The sequence below is a fragment of the Onychostoma macrolepis genome, chromosome 22 (genome assembly GCF_012432095.1).
Source record: "Onychostoma macrolepis isolate SWU-2019 chromosome 22, ASM1243209v1, whole genome shotgun sequence".
Taxonomy (NCBI): Eukaryota; Metazoa; Chordata; class Actinopteri; order Cypriniformes; family Cyprinidae; genus Onychostoma; species Onychostoma macrolepis.
In genome coordinates, this window is record NC_081176.1 from 25,880,444 (window position 1) to 25,900,176 (window position 19,733).

Genomic DNA, 19,733 nt, shown 5'->3' on the forward strand with positions numbered 1-19,733 from the left:
TAAAATAAAAAATGAAAAAAAAAAAAAATAAAAAAATAAAATAATAATAATAAATAAATAGCTGGCTTTTACATATTATATTTTTAATTTCCATGTCATATTTAAGGCAATTTTGGGGACTGAACTACAAGTGGATTTCTAGCTTTGACTTATTTTGTCTCACTTTTCTTGTCCAGGACTTACAGAAGTCTTTTTTTTGTTTGTTTCTCTCTCTCTCTCTCTGCCTTACTCTTGGATTATAGTCTTTAAAAACAATGTTAATGACATATCAGAAAGTACCCAATAAACTGGTATTTAAAAATCAAGTAGTATATAATGTACTGTATGTAGAATGGTCACATGTAATGTCAGGTGGATTCTGCTCCTCCCAACAACAAGATCAATTATTTGTGTTTACTCATCAGCTGTACAGTCTGTCAAACCTCTGGCAGGAACACACGAGAGAGAAAGACGCAGGACACTAAAAAAGTCAATTACCTCAAGGTAAGCTACAGATCTCACAGTTTTTGCTTTATTTTTTGCTTAGTAGGAAGAGAGCAGCAAGTCTTTTAGCATATTCTTTTTGTATTTCTGTTGCTGTCATCTGTGTTTATGCTGGTAATAAACAGTTTGAAGGCAAATTTAAACTGTAAAATAAAATAAATAAACAAACAGTATCCTAAGTTCTGTCTAAGTCTTTATTTTATTTCATTTTCTCTTCATTATTTGCAGATCACTATGAGGAACTTGAAGAACAAGACTGAACGCTCCCTTAATGGAATCTTTAAATGGAATTCCTATGATGCTTTCTTCAAGAACAAAAAATGTGGTAATGCAAGCCAAGATTTTGCCTGAGGAAAATGACTATGTGAACCTGATTACATGAAACCTAAACTTACCATAAAACAAACAATATTTCCCCTTCAAAATCAAGTGAAGAATCAAGAAGGATGTGTTCCATCTTCACCAGTCGAGCACATGTATTCATCAAAGGTGTGTAAACATCGGCAAAGTTTCAGTTGTACTGTATTGCATTTGTTCAGTCTTTAAACTGGTGGGTGGCTTCTGTGAGCAGTGATATTGATAAGTTATTCTGCCTTGTTTGTAAAATTTGATTAGCCAATATTATAACAATATTGTATAATAATCAAATAAAATATCGGTAACACTTTAGAATAGGGAACACTTATTCACTATTAACTATGACTTTTCCCTCAATAAATTCCTAATTTTCTGCTTATTAATAGTCAGTAACGTAGTTGAAAAGTTTAGGTTTTGGGTAGGATTCGGGATGTAGAATAAGGTCATGTAGAATAAGACATTAATATGTGCTTAATTACTACTAATAAATGGCTAATATTCTAGTATTATATATATATATATATATATATATAAACAATAGGCAGATTAAATGAACTGATACTTCTGTCTTTAGTCACCTGTAAAACGTCACATCCGTACGCATGCGCATGAGCATCCGGCGTCATTCGTTCCGAAGCCACTTTGACTCAGCAACCATTTTTGTAAACTTAGTCATTGTTAGCTTCCATTAAGAAATTGTTTGCATTTTTTTAAATTGTTCAAGTGCCACATTTACACTAGCTTGCTTTGTCTGATAAACAAAACAAAACTAAATACCATGGAACAAAGGTATGTTTCTAAGAATTTAGAAAAAAAGACGTCAACGCCATGCATCGTTAAGAGTAGCATGAAAGCTAACAGCTACATTGTTTGTTAACATATCATTTATTGTCTATTAAGTAGCATGAATTCCATTCATTACAGATAAATGTATTAATATCATTGTCATTCATTGGTACACCGGTTCTTAGAAAACTGATTGGTTAGAAGGCTTGAATGTAGATCGGTTGTTTGGTCGAGCTTTACAGTAGCTGGTTAGGCAGGTCAAAGACAGAACGGTGTAAGGTGTGTGGATCAAATTAATTGTTACTTTTTGTTGTTATTCCTAGTGTATACTGTTATTAATAATAATACTTTTTGATTAGTTTTGGACATTTTTAGTAAAAAGCTCATTTTGGGTCCCCTGCTGGTCCACGTTTTATTCAAACTATAGTTCTATTAATCAACATTGGTGCTGTAACTTAATAGTAAATTTAAATCTTTTATGCATATTAATTAAAATACAAAGGTATGTACAGTATTACTATTTAGAATGACATAGACGTTATTGAATGGCAGGAAGAACATGATTCAGATCCAGTTAGATCCAGTTCTTTTGCAATAAGTGTGAATATTGGTGGGATATGGAGGCTAAAAGTAGGTTATCTCCTCTTTCTACAGTTGGTACGTCATCACCTCTTTGCTTCTGCTGTATATCACAGGTGAGAATTAAACATTTGAAATGAAACTTCATGTCACATGCAGAATAATAAACGGTTTGCTGTTTTTTAGGTTCTTTCTCTGATCCTGTGAAGGTTGAGGGTTTTGTTGGAGACTCAGCTGACTTTTCTTGTTCAATCCCTGAGAGTGAGATTCAAAGCAAAATAGAAGAATTCAGCGTACACTGGAGAGACAATGAAGAGAAGAGCGTGTGTGACTTCATTGGCGGCAACAGAACATGTAAAGATCAAGCTCCAGAGTACAAGGACAGAGTCGAAACGTTCCCTGAGGAGTATAAGAAGGGCAACTTCTCCATCAAACTCAACCATCTTCAAAAAACTGATGCAAGGAAGTATGTCTGTCATATCACAGGACCATCTCAGAATTACACCACCACAGAGCTTCAAGTCAAAGGTGTGTATAATCTGAAGACTTTCACTGAAAAACCGTGATTGTGGTTTCAAATTCTGAATGTTAGTCTGCAGTTGTTAGTGACTGATCAAACTAATGTTACAAAGTTTGCCATTGTCGTTTTGTCCCACAGATAAATCAGAAGGAAAAGGAAACCATGGAGAACTATCATTGACTGTGTTGTTCAGTTGTCTTTTGACCAGCATTCTGCTGTTTATCTGAACAATTATTTGTTTAGTTCTTTAAGTATTGCCATTTTGGCTAAATTTTACTCTACATTTCAGAAAATAACAAATTGATCCCTAGTTTTTCAAACATTACAGTGTTTATACTAAAGATATAACCATTTCAGTCATTGTCATTTCAAGTCATGTGTGCAATTAAAAATGAAAAATAAAATCTTTTACGTATCTGACTAAGCCTCGTTTTACTGGTGTTGCATGTAAGTTACGAAATTTAAGTTATGAACCATTTGCATTACAAATAAAATAAATGTTTACTGAAATAACATATCAAAAATGTTTTATTACAGCTAGTTGCCAGAGCAACATTTCTCATTTTAATTTGAACTTGTACATATATGAAAAAATTAAAACCATTATAAGTGACAAACACATAATACTAAAACTATGAAAACTGAACATTTAAAAAACTAAAAATATGTATAAATATTCAAAATATTAATACAACTAATTAATAATAGTATACCAGTGATACTTAAATGACACTGAATATTTGTCAAAAAAAATTGCTACATAGCACTTCATCAAATACTGATATATGTTGACCCATATAGAGAAGGTGCACCAAGAAAAGAGTAGTTCTGACAAATATTTTAAAACGTAAAATAATGTACGCTATTATAAGATGTAAGTGGCGTAGAAAAACTGCTTTACTACAAGAGAGGTTGCCCAATGGAGGCTGCCATGTTGAGATCACATGACCAGATGAACTTAGGTTTATCTCAGTAACCCCTCCTATGATTGGACAGTTTCAGTTGTAAGGTAGAAGGATAAAATGAAAGGAGGAGCAAGGACTACTCTTAACACAAGACATGAAAGATTTTATTTAAAAATGTATGCAGATACAGAGCTTCCATCTAGACATGAGAGTATTACTGCGGCACTATTCAATTATCCTCAGCAGCCCATAAGATACATATTTTAGGTTTAGATGTCGGTAAGACAACCTCTTCCTGAATAAGTAGTTGGTATTTAGCCAAAATATCACTCATAATTCCACTGATTTTTTTTGTTGTTGTTTTTTTGACATGCTTAGTGCAAAATGTACCTTTACGCATCTCATTTAATCAAAACATCAAGCAAATGTTTCCCAGAACAAATTTATTTGCACTATTCCAGGCAGCACAGCACTGAGTTAATACAACAGTTAAATCAATTCAACACACAAAACAAAATATATTAAATAAATAAAATTTTGTAACTCAAATATGACATTAAATTAAATACAATTATTTTAAATAAATAAATAAATAAATACATAAATAAAGCTAATGCATACATTTTAGTGCAACTGATTTTCTTGATGCAGGAGAGGTATTTATAACTAGTAAACAGATTAGTAAACATCAAACTTTCAAGATTACTGAAAAAAACTTAAGTTTTAGAACATGTCAGGGTATACGCAACTTTTTACTTGATGTGTTTAATGCAAATTCAAAAGAGGTTGTGTCTTAATTAATGCCATTTTACATTTACAGTTTTTGTCCATTGGAAATTATCTGGAAAGACGCATTTGCAATGTTTCGCAAGCTGAATAACTGAATCTAAAGTCTGAATCCAATTCAAATCCTCTACAGTAGAGTCCAGTGAACAGACTGTACTTATGGCATCTACCCTGAATATAACAGGCCTGATATGTAATGTGTGTGTGTGAGTGTGTCCAAATGTTTGTCATAAATTATATTTAGATGCAAGACACAATGCAGTGTAATTCTGTGGTTTCTACTGTGTAAGTAAGGAGTAGAAAATAATAATATTGCAAAGTCAAAGCTCACTGCAATTAAAGCACACGCTGCTGAACTATATGCAGTCAACACTCACACACAGAGCTGAAGAGTTACAGAGAAGAGAGGGATTAACAGAGATGTGATCCTCCCTGCTGTGGTTTCACCTCCACTGTTTGAGTCTGGCTTTTGGATTCCTCTTGGTTTCTCTAAAACTAAAACTAAAAAAAAAGAATGAAAGAAGAATGAAAAAGAGTAGCTTGTAGGCTAGTACACACTCACTGCATTTTACAGTGAAATGTAATTTCTGTGCCACAAATGATATCAAATGGAAGTGCAAGAATAATTATTTGTTTCCAAACAGGTTTCCCAAACACTCAATCCGCTCCACTCCTTCTGTCTTCCACCTACACAATTGCTTTTTGAGTTTTAGTTCAGACTTAGTTTTGATTGGTTACTGTTATGGCAATTATTTTGTTTGTGAAACATTTTACTTTGTTTGCCAGATTCATGTTTCTTCAGAATCTGTTATTTTGTTTTTCAGATCTGTTATTTTTAAAACTGTATTTAGTTAGACTTGCCATTTTGTTTTAAAAATTATTTTGTTTGTTAGACCTGTTATTTTGTTCATCAGAATTGTTTTAGAATTTATTTTGTTTGTTAGATCGTTATTTTTTATTTATTTATTTTTAATAATCTGTTATTTTTTTTTTTTATAATCTGTTATTTTGTTTGTCAGACTGCTTATTTTGTATTCAAATTAATTTAGCCAGATTTGTTATTTTGTTTGTCAGACTGCTTATTTTGTCTTAGAATTGATATTGTTTGTCAAACTGGTGTGTTTCCCAAAAGCAACTACAGTATGGTCTTAAGTTCTGTCGTTACCAACAGAGTTCAATGAAACTAACGGCCATATAGCTAATGATGCTTTTGGGAAACGCATCTCTGGTTATTTTGTTTTAATATTTATTTTTGTTTTATTAGAATTTGATATTTTGCTTGTGTGTTATTTTATTTGTCAGGCTGGTTATTTTGTTTTAAAATGTTCCCAGATTTGCTATTTGGTTTGTTCATTATTACCGGTAGTATTTTTTGTTTGTTTGTTTGTTTTTTTCCTACAACATGTTTATTATAGAGGTTTGTTGTGTTTTTGAGCTTAATTTAGTTTTAGCATTTTTATCTTTGGGTCTCGTTCAAAACTTGCTGTTTTGAATTTCTCCATCACAGTACACTTGTTCACTAAACGGCTTACTACAGGTAGCCCCGCCTCCAATCCACGCTATTGGTCGAGGCAGAAATGATATGCAGGACTACTTGAACAAACAACTGAAAGTGTCAGGCAGCACCAGTGTTTACATTCAGTACATCAACCTATGAAAAGCTTACTGTGCAGTTGCCTTTGAACATTAAACTGAGTTAAGAGAAAATATTTTAACTTTTGGGTGTTACGTCCCTTGGGACGTTTTGAGTATTTTTGGTTATTGCTTGTTTTCTGTGTGGGGTTTTTCTTTTCTCTTGCACTGTCCCTTTAACAGGCCGTGTGCTGGTTGGCTGCCTGACCTGTCAATCCTTCCTGAGGACGTGATTGGCTGATCTGCTGTGTGGGCGCGTTCTTCCAAACAGCCTGATGCTCTACACCTGGTGAACACGCTACTTAAGGGACATGGGGCTGCAAAGCGGGAGACTGACTGCCTGTTCTGAATCTGACCTGGTTTTGTATGCTTGTTTCTTTTTGTTTCTGAGTTTGTGTTTTTTAGCATTTTGTATTGTCATGTGTATCCTGCCTTTTTGGGGCTACCCTTGTAAACTTCTCAGTTGGGAGGTTGGAACTCTTTTGAGTAACTTTCAAAGTTGAGCTCACCTGGTTGGAGGCGAAGGGATTAGGTAGGATGTCACGTGACATACATAATGCACACTTAGGTTAATTTTGTTTTGTCTAGATACACTAGGTTAGGGGTTTGTGCCACATTTTGTATTTTTGGTTTTGATAGTGAGAGTAGGGAAGTTACGACGTCATGGACGTTGAAGACTTTTCCTTTAATCTTTTCTTTTTAGTCTAGGATTAGTTTGAAATGATTTAGTAAGACTCGTTTTGATTATATTACTTTCTTTTGTTTGGCACGATCCAGTTTTCCCTTCGTTCTCCCCCTCAGAACCTATTTGTGACTTGTGTTAATTTTTCCTTTGGTATATTTAGTGTGGGGTTGTTCATTTGTGGGTTAATATTTGATTCTGAATTATTAGTGTACATCTTACTTTATATTAATTAAATTATTGTTTTCACTTGACGTTTCGTGTTTTGTCTTATTCTCAATTGCTACACAGTGGTCACTAACGACAGGAAAAGGAACTGTTAAAATGTTCCCCTTCTCACTCCCTAGATGATCAACAGCCTGGAAGGGTCGTAACAGGGAAAAAAACTAAACAAAACAAAAAAAACACTTCCACCTTACTTCACCACACTTAATACTATTCATAGATTTTTAGGAGCAAATTATAGAAACTATTTCATCACACCTTTGACTTGAAGATTTACGCATTCATTGAGACCAAACTCAGTGATGAAGCAGCAGTACGACCCTTCATCACTTTTCTTAAGATTCGTAAGCCTAAGTGTGAAGTTTCCTTTCGAATACTCTTCAGGAAATGTTTCCGTTCTGCTCTCATACTCTGGGTCCTGCTCCTTAGTCGTCCCTTTGCCACCTAGTATGTCGTAAAGATTCTTCCTGTCCTCATATCTCCAGTGTACAGTGATGTCTGTAGGTTGCCTGTCCCCAGGATGGCACGGCAAAACTGCAGAATCTCCAATAAAACCCTGAACTACTTCCTGCACAGATGCTGAAACAAACGCAAAAACAGACCAGGGACATGTGAAAGACAGTCGATATTGACTTCACATTCGATTCAAATAAATATCTGCAATTTCATGTGCTTACCTTCATACAAAAGTAGTTTAAAGAAACAGATGAGCAACACACTGTAAAAAACAAACACAAAAATGGTCAGACAGACATAATAAACTGTGATAAACTTCTATTCCCAATATTAAAGATATGCCTCAGGAGTTACTGTTTATTAAAAACAGCTTTTCCTGAGGGGACTGACAGACTTCAACAACAGGTACTGCAGCGACACAGAGGTCAACAAAACGTCATTTATGATGACAAAAGTGGGTGATGAAACCTACAGTAGTGAAGTATATATGAAGAATAATGAACAAGAGGACTTTATAGAAGTGTGAAGATACAGAAGACTTTTGTTAAATTCTGGGTCGCTTTAAATGAGCTTGACATTTATTTACATTTACACCAATGGTAATGGACAATGGTGTATTTGGATTATTAAAAATGTCGTTTAAACCAAATTCTTGAATTATATAGTATGATTTTATATATATATATACATATATGATGAATTCGTGTAAAATTAACTGCAGCAGGTGCAGTTTGACATCAGATAATAATTATACAAACACATAAACTATATCAGTTCGTCGTATAATTCAGGTTATATCAAATAGGCATAAATATACGCAGTAACACTCAATTTACTTTATTTTCCATTAATTCGAATTTTGTTTACTTTTAACTAACGTTAGCCTGGCAGTTACGTTAGACGCAAAACGGGAACTAACTGCGCAACCAGACGGACAATTTTTAAACGGATGCATTAGAAATTACATTTCTCTGTTGCTGGTAATATTTAAGACACGTTATCACTGTAAATGTATCGATATTGATAGATATATAGTGACTGAAGCTTAGCTAGCACAAAGCCTCTAGCTAAGTTAACGTTACACTACAGATGCGTCTTTGTCCTCGAGGCCTGAGAATAAAAGATGTCTACTGCTATTCGACGACAGACACAACGTACCTTTTAACCATGATGTACCAATTTATAATAACGCAAACGGGTAGTTATTGGGAAAATTAAGCTGACAGCTCAGCTAAAATATAATAGTTACGCTGCCCCTCATAATTTGCTCTTCAACGCTGGACATGCGCAGGTTGCCTTACTCACGGGTCTTTGTTGTTATTTTCTTCATTTTAAATGGTTTTATGTATAAATACATATATATATCGTCGTGTAAAATACATAATACAAATTATATGAATAAAAATAAATAAACACCAGGTTTTTTATTAAACCGTTTGTGTTGCATGTTAATCATGTTTCATGCTGCAAGTTTCATTTCGAATAAGCTATAACGTTACCTACATATGCCTACCTTCATCTAAAATAATAATAAAATTGCATACATTCATTAAAATAAATAAATAAATAAAAAGAACACACGAACACAACAATTTAAAACGATTTTTAAAAAACGCCAATACTAACCTATTTCCTCTATTTAATTTAGTTTTGGTACTACTTAATTTTGTTATGAACTATGAGTGATATTATATACACTATTAATGACAGATAACATCTTTGTTTTTTTGCGTGAAGTGGTCAGAAGCTAAACCAGATGGCGCTGTAACGATTCCGATTATTTACCCGCCAACCGCCAAGCGCAGAAGAAGAAGAAGAAGAAGAAGAAGAAGAAGAATTGGGAAGAACGTCGCACATAAACAGAAAGAGGGATGCTCACTTCTTAGTGCACTTATTGCTATTCTGCTGACCAGAATGATTTAGCAGTGCCTTCACCCGTTCATAGCCCATGCCTGATATTTATAGAGCGAGTCTCAGACAGGTGTGTGCTGTAAGTATGCCGTTTATGAAGCTAATATCAGCTCAGATGTCTAATATTAATGGCCCAGGAGTGCAGCAGCCAATGCTACATGTTTAAACTGATTAACATTAATCTCATTCATCAGCTCTAGAGCTTCTTAGACACTCATATTGTAATTGTTATTTCTAATATATAAGATTATAGCTCGTGCATGGTGTTTTGTATGGAAATCTGTGTGTTTGATTATTGAGCAGTGAGATTGTAGCAGTTTTGATGGTCAGATGGGCATATAAACATTTTTAAATAGTCTTACAAAGATAACAGCCTTATGTGAATGAGGTATTTGAGGACGTTTAAGGTTACTGGATTATTCTGAAGTATTTCACAGCTGCTGTTCACTTACAATGAATTAAATTACTATTGCAAGAATAGTAATTGTGGAAGACAGATTTCCATGCTGAGTTGCTTGGAAATAATTAATTTCTGCATGTGAAATTGGTTTATAAAAATAAATTATGAATTAAAAATATTTGGGTTGCCAATATTGCAATGCAATTTTTCTTCTTATTAGTATTATTTTGTAATTAGAACACTCTGTGTCTTATTAAAGATCAAACCGCAAAGAAGTATGTGTAAATTGTAGCAGAAAATATCTGTATATTTCTATTGATTTATTTATGAAACCATAATCTTAATTTTATTTTCAATGCAATTATGTTTTATTTTGAAGGCGATTCATTAATTATCATTAATCATAATGTTTTGCTTGATATGTAACAATATCAAGTATAATTTGAGTTCAGTGAAAAAAAAGCAGGACTTATCAAGGACTAAAAAAAGTAAAAATGTCATAATTTGCACAAGTTAAGGCATTAAAAAGGTCTTAAATTTTAGCAGAAAGTCTTACATTCATAGTCATGGCACTAAATGTCGCATGCACTGCAAAAATGAATATCTTCTTCGGTGTTTTTGTCATGTTTTCCTGTACAAATATCTAAACATTCTTAAATCAAGATACGTTTTCTTGAAAATGGAGATAAGAAGTCTTGTTTCCTGAGAAACTGAACAAAATGAAGTGAGTTTCTCTTTAAAACAAGAACAAATATCTGTCATTGTTGTTTTGAATTGTATTGACATATTTGTTGTTTTAAGCATAAACTTGCTTCATTTTGATCAATTCCTCAGAAAACAAGACACTTCATATCTTTATTTTGCATTTCAAGTAAATGTATGCTTTGCAGGTACAGTAAAAGTTATTATTTCCATAGTTTAGTGGAATATTTATTTATTTACTTATTTAAAATTAATACAAAAAAAAAAAAAGTAATGTATATCTGTTGGAAATACGACCCTATACTGATGTATTAATGTTTGGTTTTCGTTATATCCTTCCATTTATTCCTTAATTGTTCTTTACTTGGTCTTATACATTTTTAAATTGACCTTCGTAAACCCTGAAGAAACCCTGTCTATACAAATTATAAGTCTTTAGATTTCCAAACAAAAACACACACTGTTTTCTATAGTGTATTAAGCTGATTTATCATGGTGTAAAAGTGAATCGATTAACAGATAAGTTGAATATCCTAACAATTATCATGTGTGGTGTAGATGGCAGTTCCGTTCAGGATCCCCAAAAAGAAGCAGTTGTCAGATTCATGCGGTCTTGACATGCAATCTCCACTGTCTCGACTGCAGGACAGCAACTCACACAAGGTAATAATACCATCATCTACTGTCCATATAATCAGCCAATACAAATGTTATCCGTCTCATTTCAGTCTTTTTATGTAAAGCAACTCTTTCTTGTTTCTTGTTCCACAGAGGCAGTGGGGTTCAGTCACTCTTAATGGAAGAATGCCTCATAAAAGCAGTTCTAATGGAAATATTCTGTCAAAAGAAGGTCAGAGGAGTGAATCGGTGAGGTAAGATTTCAGTATACGATGCTTTGAAAGTTTGGAAAGCGTCACTAGATGGAGCTGTTTATTCACTTTCTAAGCGGTGTGTGTTAAGAAGACCAGCTTCACTGTTAGACCACTGCTCAAAAGTTAGGAGTAATTATGATGCTCTCCAAGGCTGCATTTATTTGACTTGAAATACAGTAAAAATGCTAATATTGTGAAATGTTCTTAGAATTTAAAACAACTGTTTTCTATTTGAATATATTTTATTTCTGCGATGCAATGCTGAATTTTCAGCCTCATTACGCAAGTCTTCAGTGTCGCATGATCCTTCAGAAATTATTTTAATATGCTCAATTATTATTGACATGTAATTATTAATGTTTTTGCTGCTTGATATTTTTTTACATTTTTTTTTTGGAAAACTATAATACATTTTTTCAAGATTCTGTAATTAGTAGAAAATTCAAAAGAACAGCATTTATTTGAAATAAAAATATTTTTCATTATAAATATCTTTACTTTCACTTTTAATGAACTTAATATGTCCTTGCATTTTTCCCCCTTACTTTATACTTTTGAATTGCAATGTTTTCCCAAAACATAATTTAAAAATAACATAATTAATTATTAATGATAATAAGAAGATTTAATATTGTATATTTAAATATTTAATATTAATATGGGGTCTGTATTTTTATTTTAGTTTTAGTTTTTTGGAAGAAATTCATATTTTTATTCAAAATCCATGCATGAAATTGATCAATAGTGACCGAGAAGACATGCATAATGTTTTAACAAAATAAAATTCATTAAAGAATGCTAAAAAATTTACATAAAATAATTAAGCAGCACAACTGATTTTAACATTGATAGTACTAAGCAATATTTCTTGAGCATAAAATCAGCGTATTAGAATGATTTTTGAAGGATCATGTGACACTGAAGACTGAATGATTCTGAAAATTCAGCTTTGATCCAAGCTATCAATTACATATGAAAATATATTCAAAAAAAATATATATATACCGGTATATTTTAAATTGTAATACTATTTCACAATATTACTGTTTTTTTTACTGTATTTATGATCAAATAAATGCAGCCTTGGTGAGCAAAAGAGACTTCTTTCTAAAACATTAACAAATCTTAATTATTCCAAACAAATTCCTGACCCTAAGTATTAAAGTGTGCAAATTTTGGGCAAACAAATCTATATATTTACATTGTAACAAGTATCAGAGCCACATTTAGAGAGTAAACCATCATTAACAATTGCATAACAGCACATTTTCTATTGCAGACTCGTCAGGCCGTCTCTCAGCGGTGACCGACGGGATCTTTCACCGGACTCACGCACATCAGGCCGCGTCACACGCACCTGCTCGGATAACATTCCCAAAGGACCCACACGTGGCTCAGTTTTCAGTTTTAAAATGAACAAACAACCCATAAAAATCAGCCCTGTTCAGGTGAACAGGACACCCAATAAGGTGTCCGAGACGCCCGGTTTCAGAGCACAGTGTCAAACTCCAACCACTGGGAGAGACTTCACAGGAAATAACAGGTGAGAAGCTGAACCATGGTATGGCGGTTAGTGCACGTGGTTCAGAGCAGGAGATTTCAGTATGATCTAGTGGGTTTTATATCATATATGTTTATTTGTTTCAGATGGAGACCCAAAAGAGCATCAGATACTCTTCTCTGCCATGATGAGAACCATACGGGGGCGTCTCAAAGCTCTTCGTTCAAGATTCATCGAGGTACATCCCTGTCTTATTTATATATAAGTATCATTACTGTAGTATTTTATAAAGAAACTTAATCATATTTAATTAGCTTTATTTATTTTGTTTTCCGATTACATTTTAATTTTAGTTTAATTTTAAGATTTATTTATATATTTACTTATTTATTTATTAGTTTTAGTGATTTTAGTACTTAAAAGAAAGTTAGAAATGTAGCTTCAGAAATGTTTACTGAAATTTTAACAGAAACGTTTATTTCAATATATTAAAAGTTAACTGAAATAAAATAATTAACTTTTTATACTAATTATTATTATTATTATTTACATTTTTTTCAGTAATTTTAGTACTTCAACTAAAAGGAAGTTAGAAATGTAGCTTCGGAAGTGTTTACTGACAGTATATATTTATTTTAATATTTTATTTTGTTTCAGTTAACATTTATTTCAGTTAACGTAAATGTTTTTAATAGTTTTAGTTAACACCTGTCAGGTTAATTCGTTTTCACTCTTCTCTTGTGTGTGTGTGTGTGTGTGTGTGTGATGCCAAACAGGAAATAATTATATAAAATCTGATTATATAAATGTAAATTGTGTGTGTGTGTAAGTAAATCTGACTGTACAGGTGCTGGTCATATAATTAGAATATCATCAAAAAGTTGATTTATTTAATTTAAAGGCCTTTGCAGGTGTTTTGAGTTAATTAGCTGATTAGAGTGTGGCACCAGGTGTCTTCAATATTGAACCTTTTCACAATATTCTAATTTTCTAATAAATCTGAATACATGGTTAAGTCTAAATATATAAATTAAATTGTGAATATGTAGTTATAATTCTGAATATAGAAACATAAATCATGAATATACGTATAGAAGTAAATATCAATATATAATTAAAAGTCTGAATAAATAGAATCAAATCCGAAAATATATTTGTAAAGTTTGAATATATAAATGTAAATTATATATTCAGATTTACATCTGTATATTCAAATTTACTTCTACATATTCAGACATGTAACGAAATATTCAGATTTACTTCTATATATTCAGACATAACTATATGTTCACACAATTTACATTTATATATTCAGATTTACTTCTATATATTCACAGTTCACATTTATATATTCACATTTTTGTATAATTATTTTCTGTTTGGCACCTTATATACAGTGAGGAAAATAAGTATTTGAACACCCTGCTATTTTGCAAGTTCTCCCACTTAGAAATCATGGAGGGGTCTGAAATTGTCATCGAGGTGCATGTCCACTGTGAGAGACATAATCTAAAAAAAAATCCAGAAATCACAATGTATGATTTTTAACTATTTATTTGTATGATACAGCTGCAAATAAGTATTTGAACACCTGAGAAAATCAATGTTAATATTTGGTACAGTAGCCTTTGTTTGCAATTACAGAGGTCAAACGTTTCCTGTAGTTTTTCACCAGGTTTGCACACACTGCAGGAGGGATTTTGGCCCACTCCTCCACACAGATCTTCTCTAGATCAGTCAGGTTTCTGGCCTGTCGCTGAGAAACACGGAGTTTGAGCTCCCTCAAAGATTCTCTATTGGGTTTAGGTCTGGAGACTGGCTAGGCCACGCCAGAACCTTGATATGCTTCTTACAGAGCCACTCCTTGGTTATCCTGGCTGTGTGCTTGGTCATTGTCATGTTGGAAGACCCAGCCTCGACCCATCTTCAATGCTCTAACTGAGGGAAGGAGGTTGTTCCCCAAAATCTTGCAATACATGGCCCCGGTCATCCTCTCCTTAATACAGTGCAGTCGCCCTGTCCCATGTGCAGAAAAACACCCCAAAGCATGATGCTACCACCCCATGCTTCACAGTAGGGATGGTGTTCTTGGGATGGTACTCATCATTCTTCTTCCTCCAAACACGTTTAGTGGAATTATGACCAAAAGTTATATTTTGGTCTCATCTGACCACATGACTTTCTCCCATGACTCCTCTGGATCATCCAAATGGTCATTGGCAAACTTAAGTCGGGCCTGGACATGTGCTGGTTTAAGCAGGGGAACCTTCCGTGCCATGCATGATTTCAAACCATGACGTCTTAGTGTATTACCAACAGTAACCTTGGAAGCGGTGGTCCCAGCTCTTTTCAGGTCATTGACCAGCTCCTCCCGTGTAGTTCTGGGCTGATTTCTCACCTTTCTTAGGATCATTGAGACCCCACGGTGAGATCTTGCATGGAGCCCCAGTCCGAGGGAGATTGACAGTCATGTTTAGCTTCTTCCATTTTCTAATGATTGCTCCAACAGTGGACCTTTTTCACCAAGCTGCTTGGAAATTTCCCGTAGCCCTTTCCAGCCTTGTGGAGGTGTACAATTTTGTCTCTAGTGTCTTTGGACAGCTCTTTGGTCTTGGCCATGTTAGTAGTTGGATTCTTACTGATTGTATGGGGTGGACAGGTGTCTTTATGCAGCTAACGACCTCAAACAGGTGCATCTAATTTAGGATAATAAATGGAGTGGAGGTGGACATTTTAAAGGCAGACTAACAGGTCTTTGAGGGTCAGAATTCTAGCTGATAGACAGGTGTTCAAATACTTATTTGCAGCTGTATCATACAAATAAATAGTTAAAAAATCATACATTGTGATTTCTGGATTTTTTTTTTTTAGATTATGTCTCTCACAGTGGACATGCACCTACGATGACAATTTCAGACCCCTCCATGATTTCTAAGTGGGAGAACTTGCAAAATAGCAGGGTGTTCAAATACTTATTTTCCTCACTGTATAATTTTATTCATTTTTAAAAATATTCTATTACATTTTTTTTTTTTTTTTACTTGGCAACCATTTTAGAACTGTGGAGTATTGCATACACACACCACTCACATTTTCTTCAGAAAACATAAAACTATAGAATAAAATCAACCATAAATCTAAAATAAAATTGACTTCATACTGGTTCTTGCCAAAAACGCAAACACAGTATAGCATGACTATTCCCGCATAATTCAGAAAGTGACTTGGTTTTTCCCTAATGAGTTGGATCATTAAACAAAATAAGCAGTTAAAGCAAACTGTAAACTTTGGCTGATATATCTGCTGTAGATTATCAAGAAGCTAATGAGGGAAAATGCCCTTATTTTGGGGCTTTACTAAGTCTCTGCATCTCTAAGTACCTTAATGATCAGCTTTGTCTCTCTGCTCTTTCCCTCCATTGTGCTTCAGGCAGTATGTTTAACATCTCGCAGCTGTCTCCTTTCCTTTGACTCTCCTTCACTCCCTGCTCTACATAATATTGGACGGCATCAGAGTTTTCCTGGCTTGGGATCGCTGATAAATAAACAAATGCTTAACTTTATGGATCTGTTAAAATGGTCCTGCTGCTCTCCTTCTCGCTGGCTTTCTCTCTTATATTCTGTCTAGTTCCACGTCTCTGGGGAATTGGGCGATTTAGCCCCGTTTCATGGCTGATGTGACCTCCACCAAGGTGGAGGAATGATATTTGGTCAATAAGTCCGTTTTATATGTACTGGGGACTGCATAAAGAGAAAAAACAGTTGTTAGGAGAAGGTTATGTGCTGCTTGTAAAATCCTGGAGTTTTCTTCTCTTTTTTTTTTTTTTTATTTCACTAAGTTCTCCATCATTCCATCTTGTTAGGCCTGGATCCGGGGGAACTGGAGGCATGTGGGCTTTTCCATGAGGAAGAAGAAACTGAAGGGACACAAGGCCACTCTCAGGTGAAAGAGACACAGAGGTCGTCCACTTCAGAGGACACGGCACACGTTTCACAGGAAGACCACAAATTAAAGTCCCGAGGTTCTGTTTGTGACGTCTCTAAGGTGAGATGGTGTTGAGGTCTGTCATTAAAAGACATTCAAGAATATGTAGTGCCCACTCAGTTTTTCAAAATTATGAATCTTTCTACTTTAAAGCTCTAGATCATCAATATTAATTACATTCTTGCATTGTTATCTGGAAAGTCTAAGTTCATGAATTCACAATAGTAGGGCTTGTATCGAGGAAGGATTTGATGCAATGTCACTTTGACGTAATTTATATTTATGCCAAAGCTTAGTATAATGTTGAAATATGGCAAAGTTTTAGCTCATGAATATTAATTAGGGCTTTCTTATTATGTCATGTTCAATCATTTCGACTTGTATCGATAATGTCCTAAATAGAAATTATCACACTTATGTTGCTTCATAACCTTTGCAAACAATGCAGTTGTGTTATCTAATTAATATTCATTAATCAAACCTTCACCATAGTAGGACTGATAAATGTTAATTTGTTCATAGCAATGCTGTTCCAAAGGCATGGCTCATAAATATAAATTAGGTTATTCTGATGTTGGCTCATAACCTTTCACAAGTCATGTTCATTAATATTCATGATCTGAGCCTTCATAGTAGAGCTCATAAACATTTATTTGATCATAATGTCAAAGCAAGTTTTTATGATTCCTACTATGGCAAAGTCTTGGATAATAAATATTAATTGAATCTGACATTGGTTTATAACGGTCCTAGAGTGAATCAAATAATGTCTTGGCTCATAAATATAAATAAGGTCACACTTGCCAACTAGTCATGCTACCTAATTAATATTCATGAGGCAAACCTTTCTCATCATTGGTACACTAGTGGTGATATTACAAATCTTAGTATGGCGAAGTGTTTGATCATAAATGCTTATTAAGTCTGATTTTGCTTTATTATCACTCTGGGACGTCCATCTAATTAATATTCTCAAGTAGAAGTTTCACCAGGATTCATACTCATAAATCTGGTCATACTGATGTTGGTAAAGAGGTTGTGAAATTCAATTCCTTCCTACATGGCAAATGTGTAGATCATAACTATTATGTATTTATGGTTATGTTGGATCATACCACCTTGAATGATGTCTTGGCTCATAAATATAAATGAGGTCACACTGACCAACCAGTCATGCTACCTAATTAATATTCATAAAGCAAAGTTTCACCATAGGACGACTTGTAGTCTTGGCTCATAAATATAAAATAAGTTATACTGACATCGCCTCAAAACCCTTCAGGAGCTTTCATTCATGTTACTTAATATTCATGAATTGAGCCTTCACCATAGTAGGACTCATAAATATTAATTAGATCATACTGTCATTGGTAGACTTGTGGTGATCTTACAAATCCTACTATGATAAAGTGTTGCTATTATGCCTAGAGCATGCATAGTCACCGTAATATGAGTTGTACCTATTAATTCAGTCATACTGATGTTGATACTTAGTAGAAAATGTAAGATTCTAACTATGTCTAAGTGTTAGGTCATGAATATTAAGTACTTCATGCTAAGGTTGCTTTGTAGCTAAGTGTTCGGTATTGTTACGTAATTAATATTAAAGAGCTGAACCTTTGCCAGTTTTGGACAGGGTATTGTCTCACTCAGCTAGAGTTATCTGTAACCTATTTGTTCTTTGTTCTTGTCCCTTCTGACTCCAGAGCACAGTAAGCAAAAACAAGAATGGAACTGTGTTGAATAAAGAATCTGTTTCCAAACCGTCCAATCATGAACCCAGCCTCTGCTCAGGCCGCTCTCTTCAGGAGGCTCCAGATAGGTATCTGAGGACCTCTGGAGAAAGAGCTGCCACCTCTGTGCCTGTTAGAAAAGATCCGCTGACTTTCCTTCCAGAGGCCAAGAGCAAAGACCCTTTTGGGTCGTCTTACTGCAACAGATTGAGGAGGAAGCCCCAGGTTTTCTGCAAGACCTACAAGAGATCCAAGCCTAGCTCCACAGAGCCAAGTTCGTGTGACTGTCTTTTTTTCTTTCTTTCATATTATTATTTCCATCACTTTTCAAACATTGGTTTAAGTGCAAACTTGCCTTATTTAAACTTTCTTACCCTTCAGGGAGGTGGGTATTGCGTTTAACAGCTTTTGCAGGCTGTGTATGCCAGCTTACCCCATAAATGCTTGGAAAAAAGTGAACGTGCTGCCTTTGTCTTTAATGGAAGACGTATTTCTTAAAAGCACTGATTGGCAGAGGCACCAGACCTTGTTCTTCGAAATGGTCAGAAGGTCAAGATAACTCCAACCTATTAGAGGTTTGTTAAAATCAATAAATAAATAAATAAATAAAGATGCATCAATATTACAATACAATAAGTTGATAATTATTTGTGTTTTGGCTGATAAAAATAAAATATTTTAAATTATAAAAATGAATTTATGCATCACAGCATTATAACAAACATTTATGTACATTATGAAAAACATATTCATTTTGAGATTTGCTAAAGATTACGTTTAACAGTGTTAAATTATTAGTGTTTCTAAAGATTAACTTGAAGTGATTGTTAGATGATGGCGAAGGTAATTAAAATGTACAAATAGGGAAGATGAGCATTTACAAATATATTTCCAATATCATTGTATATCGCTAAATGAAAAAAAAAAAAAAAAAACTGGATTGAGAAATTGAGTGTGAACATAAAAAGAGAGTGAAACCAAATTAACCCAAGAGGTAAAAAAATATATATAAATAAATAAATAATTTTGTATTTTTTGTCTTTTTTTCTGATAACTGCTATGGTACAGATCCCTAAAAGAAATAGTACACTTTCACCAATGAACAAGGAATCTAGAGAATCTCAATCTAGGTATCTAGATTGAGAAATGCAGATTGAGTGTGAACATAAAAAGAGAGTAAACCTGAATTAACTTAACGGGTAAAAAAATGTACTTTTTC

General features: G+C 33.8%; 2 protein-coding genes across 4 annotated transcripts in view; one reads left to right on the forward strand and one right to left on the reverse strand.

Annotated features, from left to right (window-relative positions):
- Window positions 1-3,772: 3,772 nt before the first annotated feature.
- si:dkey-222p3.1 (uncharacterized protein LOC100007529 homolog) lies at window positions 3,773-8,761 on the reverse strand. The gene is made up of 4 exons (XM_058760464.1): window positions 8,570-8,761; window positions 7,633-7,673; window positions 7,214-7,534; window positions 3,773-4,917 (listed from the first exon to the last, which is right to left on the reverse strand). Exons 1-4 carry the CDS (start codon window positions 8,578-8,580, stop codon window positions 4,790-4,792), a joined length of 501 nt encoding a protein of 166 aa, XP_058616447.1. The 5' UTR covers window positions 8,581-8,761; the 3' UTR covers window positions 3,773-4,789.
- Window positions 8,762-9,180: 419 nt separating this feature from the next.
- Window positions 9,181-19,733, forward strand: part of senp7b (SUMO specific peptidase 7b) — a 47,925-nt gene continuing 37,372 nt past the window's right edge. The window contains exons 1-7 of one of the 3 annotated variants that reach the window (XM_058760461.1): window positions 9,181-9,401; window positions 10,983-11,087; window positions 11,196-11,296; window positions 12,576-12,839; window positions 12,944-13,035; window positions 16,660-16,841; window positions 18,488-18,788. In XM_058760461.1, coding sequence (XP_058616444.1) covers window positions 9,360-9,401; window positions 10,983-11,087; window positions 11,196-11,296; window positions 12,576-12,839; window positions 12,944-13,035; window positions 16,660-16,841; window positions 18,488-18,788 — 1,087 coding nt within the window. In that variant the 5' untranslated portion in view covers window positions 9,181-9,359. The remainder of the gene's footprint in view (window positions 9,402-10,982; window positions 11,088-11,195; window positions 11,297-12,575; window positions 12,840-12,943; window positions 13,036-16,659; window positions 16,842-18,487; window positions 18,789-19,733) is intronic. The other 2 variants (XM_058760463.1, XM_058760462.1) reach the window with 2 other exon arrangements.

Bases quoted from the DNA above. Each gene is read 5' to 3' on its own strand.
- si:dkey-222p3.1 (XM_058760464.1), bottom strand. The intron at 7,535-7,632 runs GTAAGCACATGA...CGTTTGTTTCAG, and splicing joins TAAACTACTTTTGTATGAAG to CATCTGTGCAGGAAGTAGTT. The intron at 4,918-7,213 runs GTGTGATGAAAT...CTTTTTTTTTAG, and splicing joins CGTAAATCTTCAAGTCAAAG to TTTTAGTTTTAGAGAAACCA.